The 8,002-nt window shown below is 44.2% G+C and overlaps 1 protein-coding gene across 1 annotated transcript in view; it reads right to left on the bottom strand.

Annotated features, from left to right (window-relative positions):
* Positions 1-658: 658 nt before the first annotated feature.
* CDR2 (cerebellar degeneration related protein 2) overlaps positions 659-8,002 on the bottom strand; it is a 28,097-nt gene continuing 20,753 nt past the window's right edge. The window contains exons 3-5 of the mRNA XM_052635429.1: positions 4,052-4,200; positions 3,630-3,794; positions 659-2,559 (exon numbers count right to left, since the gene is read on the bottom strand). Coding sequence (XP_052491389.1) covers positions 1,695-2,559; positions 3,630-3,794; positions 4,052-4,200 — 1,179 coding nt within the window. The 3' untranslated portion in view covers positions 659-1,694. The remainder of the gene's footprint in view (positions 2,560-3,629; positions 3,795-4,051; positions 4,201-8,002) is intronic.

Below are 8,002 nucleotides of genomic sequence, written 5' to 3'. Positions count from 1 at the left end.
ACGCTTCAATAAATTAAAAAAAAAAAATACACGCTTTAAAGATGCATGGTTCAGTAAAAATGCAAGATACACTCACTTTAAACTATGGGGTGATATAAGCACATTCATGTACAGAATAGTTTGGAATGACACACCAATAAACTGGTAACTGGACAGGACAAGGATTGGGAGGTCAGAGGGTCAGGGAAGATGAGACAACTCACTTTATAAACTCCTTATACTGTTTGAAGAAATAATGTTTTACCCATTAATCCAGCTTTGCCATTATGCAAAATTAGATTCAATGCTCATTTTAATGTGAACATTCTAAAGTGTCTTTCCTATAACTGAATTATCAAATGTTTTAAGAGTCAACTAGCCAAATGCTATTAATTTAGAACCAAGTCTGACAATTCTAAAATAGTGAAAATCATAAAGCATACACATTTTTAAATCATATAGTAATTTTAATGAACATCAATAGGAGCAGAATTTGTGCTACTACACAATCCCAAAGAATGGGAAGAATGGAAATGGAAAAAAAATCACTATCAATTCTTCCCAGATAGATTCTGTTGGAAGAAGAAAAGTAAGCAGTTGGTAATAACAGTGAAATGGCAAGATTGAAATAACAAGCAACTGATCCATTTGTTCATTTTCATAGGTAATTTTATTTGGTTTTTAGAAAAATATATACAATAAATGGAACCTCAGTTTTCTTAAATAGTTTTAAATTAAAAGTATGCAAGTGAGAGGACAAGTGTATTTCCACAGTCAGGACATCAACACTGTTTAATACAAAGTGGCAGACAGGCATTCTGCAGCAAGTCACAAACGTGTACAGGAATGGTAGGAAGTGAGTAGGAGCAGCTTGAGACCAGTGGGCTAGCCAGCTCAGACAACACAGTGGGGGTGAAAGTTCTATCTTGCCCCTTTAGTGTGAATTTAAGAAAAGAATGATTTGCCTATCCTAGCCACTACAGCTTTTGAGTACAAATGTTTGAATGTGGGGAGAAGGCCCTCCAGGGCTCTGCTAACAAGCTAACTGGGCCAGCCAGAGCCTGCCCTTTCCATTTGGTATTCAGCTGGACTGAGATGTATTAGGATTACCTGTCAGTCACAGTGCCACTGGTAGCAGATGTAATGAACTCAAAGGCTTGGAGTATTTGTAATGCCATTTGCTTTGGATGGGACCCCTGCTTTCTCCTGAACATTCTTCACGAATTCACAGTATCCAAGTGTTTGTGAAAGACCTTTTCATGTGGCAGCCGTCTGACTTCTACATAGTTTTGAGAAGTTAAGCAAGAAGGCAGCAGGAATTGCATTAGCTTCGTTTCAACTCTGCCATTTCCCCTATATAATATACACTAGATTATATATACTATACACTACAGTTACTCCAGGCCTACTTCTCTAGGGGCACAGATGTTCCCTCCACTGGTTCTGGGGCTTTTCAAGGAACTGCAACCTAATCATCGCGCTAGCCAGAGGCCAGTCTGTCATGGGATTTCCTGAGGAGCTTAAACGAACTGGATTATACAACTGCCACCAGGAACCACTTTCCTTCCTCACTCCATGCATTTGCTAATACATAAGCAAAGCAATGAGGCCAACGTCAGGAGCAACATCAGGCTTTGGGGTCGATACACACTTGTGTAAGTGGTAGAGAGAGGTAACAGGAAACAGGCCAGTTAGCCGTGGAGCTGGTGGTTCACTTAGGAATGAGAGGAAAGAGATCGGTATTTGGTTCTCTGTTCATCTATTTCCTGTTTCGTTTTCTTGATGCAACTAAAGATCTCCTTAAAAAGCGCTTTGTATTCTGGTGGCGTTGAGGTGGTGGGGGAGCTGATGGGCTCTGGGGTGACAGAGGCTGGGTCCCAGCTGAGGGTGCTGGGCTTGGGCTGGGCGTTCAGGGCAGCCAGGTCCTTGGCCAGAGCCCGGGAGGTCTGCACAGCCTTGTGGGACAGGCTGTCCTCCTCCTGCTGGCACTTCTTCAGCAGCTCCTCGTACTTCGCCTTCAGGGCGCTGTACTGTGTGTCCACCTCGTGCAGAAGGGAGATGCCCCTCTGCTTCACCGCCTGGGCCCGGCGGATGCAGGTCTCCTCGTGGCCCCTCACAATGTCGCTGCCCGCCAGGCTGCTCAGCACTGTCTCGCTGCTGCTACGCTTGAGGGGCTTCCTGTGCGCTTCGGGCACGGTCAGGAGCATCTCGTCCAGCAGGCTCTGGCCGGGCTCTTTGAAAGGGACAAACAGAGAGTCCGGCACCAGCTTCTCCACCCCGTCCATTAAAGGGTGCTCCGCCTGCAGCATCTGCCGCATCTCGGCCACCTCTGCCTCCAGCTCCAGCGCGCGGGCCCGGTAGGCGTCCGTGGCTCCCAGCTGCTGCTCCAGCTCGCTGTTCTCCTTCAGCACCAGCCCGTATTCCTCCTCCATGGTCACCCGCTTCTGCCGCTCCAGGCTCAGCTGGGCCTGCAGCATTGTCACTGTTTTCTTCAAATGCTCATTTTCTTCCTCATCGGGGCTTTGCTGACTTGGTAAGGAAGTGATCTTCTCGGCAAACACATGATCGTACACGAAGTGCCTGGGGGAAATATTGAAAGACTCTTACACAGGCCGACTGAGAAGGCAAAGAGGGAGGCTGATGATTTTTCTCCAACTACGTATTTTTGAGGAGCTGTGATGTGACTGATTTTTTGCCTATTCCACCCTAGAGCAGTGGCTAAAATAAATGTGTGAGGCTGACAACACATGGAAGAAAACACAACTTTTGTAATTAATTTTTTTTTAAACATTAAAAATGCTATAGAACATCCGTTCCCAAAGACCAGTAGTATGACTGAGACTGTTCAAGGAGATCAGAACAGCCAGCGGTGCTCAATCTTGGCTGCAGATTAGAATCACCTGGGCAGTCCTAAAACATACTGACACCTGGGTCCCACCCCCATAGATGATGACCTAGCTGGTCTGCCACATGGACTAGAGGATTTGTATTTTTTAAAGCTCTTCCTATGATTCATAATATGCAGCTAAGACTGAGAACCATTGCTGCAGTGATTTTAAACCAAGAACAGACAGACATCAGAATCACCTGAATAGCCTTTTACTCATGCCTAGAGATTCTGATTAGGCCTGATGGCGATCTGATGAACAGTCAAGTTGAGGCCCACCAAATGCACGAGCTGGTCTCTCTCCTGGTCAGAGTCCTGGGCAACTTGTAACTCTACTTATTTGCTACCTGCCTCTTCCTGAGACTGAAAGCTCCATGAGGGCAGAAACTGTGTCTGTTTTGCTCACCACTCCTCACATCTGGCATAGCACCTGCCTTACCACAGGTGTTCAAGAAATAGTTCTTAAATGAAGATTCAATCTCCAAAGTCTAAACTGTAAAAGGCTTTTCTTCAGGCAAAAAAAAAACAACAAAAAACCAAGCCTTCTGTTGGCCTGGATTTTGTTTTACTGAAATTTCAATTGGACTAAACAACAACAACAACAAAAACTATCACCTGTATGTTTAAGTGGTTTTGTTCAAACCACTGGTGGTCTAATAGCCAAGTGGCATTTCCTAAAAGGGTACTTTTAATCTACTGGGATCCAGAATGCGCCAATGACACGAGATGTTCTCCTGCTTGCAAATGGAAGGTGGGCTCTTACTGGCGGAGGTCATACAGCTCTTTCAAAGACGAGAAGCTGGGGGCCGACTTCTCCTGGTCATGCCTCCCCTGGCTCCTTCTCCTTTGGCTGGATGATTTCAGCTCCTCCACTTGGCTCTGGAGGTGATCAATGTTCATTTGCAGGCATTCAATCGTTTCAGTCAGACTGTGAGGAACAGACAGAAGCCAATTGCAGCTTGTCATATTAAATTAAAGGCATAAGCAGTGAGGAGAGCTTAGTTGGCAACCACTCAAACTGGGCTTTTGTAATTGGAAAAGACTTCTATTTAATCTCTATTCTCCATAGAGAATTAAATTAAAGCTTACCCCACACTGACCTGAACCCACTACAGCCATGTTCTATTCTAGTTTATACTAAATGACTTCCCCTAGGGCTTCTTCAACAGATTCTAAAGAATTTACCTCAGAATCTTTTGCTGTGAGGCCTTGCTGTCAGCAACGAGCTTTTGATTTGTTTCTTCCAGTTCCCTCGCTGTGACGTCTAATTGCTCATAAACCTTTGCATGCTGTTCATTCATCTGCCGCAGAAGCTCCACCTGCTTGGTCAGATACTGGAAGAGATAATTGTGACCAGGTTACACATTAAACATGTGGGATACCTGCAGTATTCCAGGTATAATACAGAATGTATCCTGCAATTCACTTCAATTCTGACACCACCTGGAGTGATAAGGGCTCAGTTCCACAAAACTGCCCCCAATTCAGGTACCAGAGGTAAGTCCTAGGGACCACCCGTCCTTTCGACCAAATAGCTATCATTTGGGAATTCCCATGACCTCCTCTCACATTCAATAATCTGCTAAAACAACACACAGGGCTTGGGAAAGGGATTTACTTACAGTTTTATTCTCAGATGCACCACCCTCCCTGGAAACCTCTTGGTCTCCTTTCAGAGTTTTACTGAAGCTTCATGGCACAGGCATGATTAATTAAATCATGGGCCACTGGTGAACAAACTTGATTCCAGTCCCTGACCCCTCTGCAGAGGCTGGCGACAGGGCTGAAAGTTCTAACCCTCTAATCATGTGGTCGGCTCCTCTGGTGAGCAGTCTCATTCTATCATTCAGGAAATTCCGAGGGATTCAGGACATGGGGACAAAGGTCGAATATATAGTTTTCATTATACCAAAATACCACAAGTTTATTTTACGAAATGAAGAACTTCAAATCTCAGTTAAACTACTTTTCTTAAAAGGAGCTGAGTACAGGCCATCCTTTATATGTTTAGTTCCCCTAAAGCTCACCAATACAGTTTAGGCTGGTCTACTTTTATAAAGCACAAAACACACATAAAATTAATATTTGACAGGAAAATCTAGGCAAGACATGATAATCCCACAAGAGAAAACACTTGGAACACATCATCAAAGTTTAAGCAAAAATATATTTTACAGAAATAAGGGAAGCCTAAGAGGGAGGATTTTAGATGATTTTTGCTTGAAAAATATTTGATTTCTTTCTTCTAGGTGAGATATTCTGGACAAAAAATAGGGAAAAAATACTGAACCAGAAAAAGATACTTTAACTTAATATTATTCAACAATATTTTTAATTCTGTGAGAATGTTGTCACCATAATCCTCCATATTTGTGAGAAATCTGCCAGATTATTCATTTTGCTAAGGGTGCTTTCCAATTGGCTGAGGATAAAGGGGAATAATCACAATTTTAACGCCTTGCTGTCACGTTACCTTGATTCCCTACCCCCGCATCTCCCTGACTCCCCCCTGCCACTCGACTCCACTTGAAGACCATGAAACACTGTATCTATTCCATATGAAACAGTCATCATATTTCTCTGGGGGCACAACCAGAAAGAGGCAAAAGGTAAGTCTGAAGCATTACCAATGGCCAAATGGTAACAGACCAAAGACACAACTTTAAAAATACTTTCTGGAGGATCTTCAGACACATCTGTTAAGTATTTGCAAAGCTAATGGACTTCTTTCAAAGAACAGGCTACATGACTTTCAATGGGCTCTTTAGATGGCAGTGTGGCAGAGTTGAAAAAAGTATACGAGGTCTTTTTTCAAATCTAGTTACACAGTTCAGTAGCAATGTGTTGAGAAAACACTTCATTCTCACACCTTTTCATACCCCTGAAACTCTTGGCTGAGAATGCTTGGGAAAATTCTTTGAATTTTAGGAAGACAACACATACTTTATACCATCCTCAGTGAGGGCTGGGCAAAACCCTGTAATCAAGATTCAATACTCTCATCAGAGAGTATGAGTCAAGATTACAGAAAGCCTCATGCAGGTTCAGGTGAATGTTTGCTGTCAAATGAATTAGCTGCACTTGGGCCAAAAAAACCCTTGTTTTTATAGAGCTTTTTGGGTTCAGAATTTAAAATGAATTGTGGATCAGTTAGTATCTATCTTGTAGGACTGAAGGGGCTTCCCTCATAGCTCAGTTAGTAAAGAATCTGCCTGCAATGCAAGAGACCCTGGTTGACTCCTGGATCGGGAAGATCCCCTGAAGAAGGGATAGGCTACCCACTCCAGTATTCTTGGGCTTCCCTTGTGGCTCAGCTGGTAAAGAATCCGCCTGCAACGCCGGAGACATGGGTTTGATCCCTGGGTTGGGAAGATCCCCTGGAAAAGGGAAAGGCTACCCACTCCAGTATTCTGGCCTAGAGAATTCCATAGACTGTATAGTCCATGGAGTCTCAAAGAATCGGACACAGCTGAGCGACTTTCACTTTGCAGGACTGAAAGTATTAAGTGAGGGAATGAGCACAAGGCATAGCACCTGTGAAAGCCTGTTTACTCCACTCCCTCAATGCCCACCAGCCTCTCCTAGAGGTGTGCCCTTCATCCTTCCCTCTGGCTGGCAATGTCCTGGTGGGTTCCTGTCACTGACGGGAATGTGTTCAATCTCTTCAGAACACTGGAGTGGAAAAAAGAATATAGAAATGTGTTTAACAGCTGCAGACATTCTGCAGGCTATTTATGTCAATTATAAGGTCTCAAGTACAACTTCCCATGTGGCTCAGCAATAAAAAGTTTGCCTGCAATGCATGAGATGTGGGAGACTTGGGTTTGACCCCTGGGTTGGGAAGATCCCCTGCAGAAGGAAATAGCAACCCACTCCAGTATTCTTGCCAAGAAAATTCCATGGAAAGAGGAGCCTGGCAGGTTATAGTCCATGAGGTCACAAAGAGTTGGACATGACTGAGGAAGGAAACTATGACAAACCTAGATAGCATATTAAAAAGCAGAGACATCACTTTGCCAACAAAGATCTGTATAGTCAATCTATGGTTTTTTTCCAGTAGTCCTGTACAGATGAAAGAGTTGGATCATAAAGAAAGCTGAGTGCCAAAGAATTGATGCTTTTGAATTGTGCTGGAAAAGACTCTTGAGAATCCCTTGGACTGCAAGGACATCAAACCAGTCAATCCCAAAGAAAATCAACCCTGAATATTCATTGGAAGGACCGATGCTAAAGCTGAAGGATAGTTTGGCCACCTGATGCGAAGAGCAGACTTATTGGAAAAGACCCTGATGCTGGGAGAGGTTGAAGGCAAAAGCAGAAGAGGGCAGCAGAGCATGAGCTCATTAGGATAGCATCACCGACTCAACAGACACGAACCTGAGCAAACTCCACGTGACCGAGGAGGACAGAGGAGCCTGGTGTGCTGAGTCCATGGGGTCACGAAGAGTCAGACACGACTTAGCGACTCAACAACAAACGTCTCAAGGATTCTTTGGGACAATTCACAACAATCTAAAAGTCTAATACATAGCGTGTGTGTGTTTAGTCACTAAGTCATGTCTGACTCTTTTGTGACCCAATGCACTGTAGCCTGCCAGGCTCCTCCGTCCATGGGATCTCCCAGGCAAGAATACTGGAGTGGGTTGCCATTTCCTTCTCCAGGGGATCTTCCTGACCCAGGGATTGAACCTGCAACTCCTGCACTGGAGGCAGCATAGACAAGACACTAATTATTAATTCAAGAGAGATTCCTGCCCAGTAACTGGATTATTCACATCCTCCTTAGGGTCTGCCCCTAAAGAGCAGACGGGAGGCCAGTGCCCGTGGAAGTCTTGGTGGACAGAGGACCAGAGGAGAGAGACGGCCTGACGGGAGGCGGCAGTAGAGTAGCCAAGAGCACAGGCTGTGGGGCTGGAACTGGGTTTGGAGTCCCACTTTGCCGTTTCTAACTGGATGACTCCTATAAGCAACTCAGTTTTTCTAAGGTGCAATTTCTTCATCACCTAGGGAAGGGTTCAGCTTGCTATCTTGCAAATGGTAAAACTGCTCAATAAAAGCAGCTATTTTATCTTATTTACAGTTAAGTTTTCAAACTTTTAATGCGCTAAAATTCATCTAGGGGATTTATAAAAGTAT

Source organism: Budorcas taxicolor, chromosome 2 (genome assembly GCF_023091745.1).
Source record: "Budorcas taxicolor isolate Tak-1 chromosome 2, Takin1.1, whole genome shotgun sequence".
NCBI classification, from domain to species: domain Eukaryota; kingdom Metazoa; phylum Chordata; class Mammalia; order Artiodactyla; family Bovidae; genus Budorcas; species Budorcas taxicolor.
Note: the sequence above shows the minus strand (reverse complement) of the source record. Positions and strands in the feature narration are given on the sequence as shown.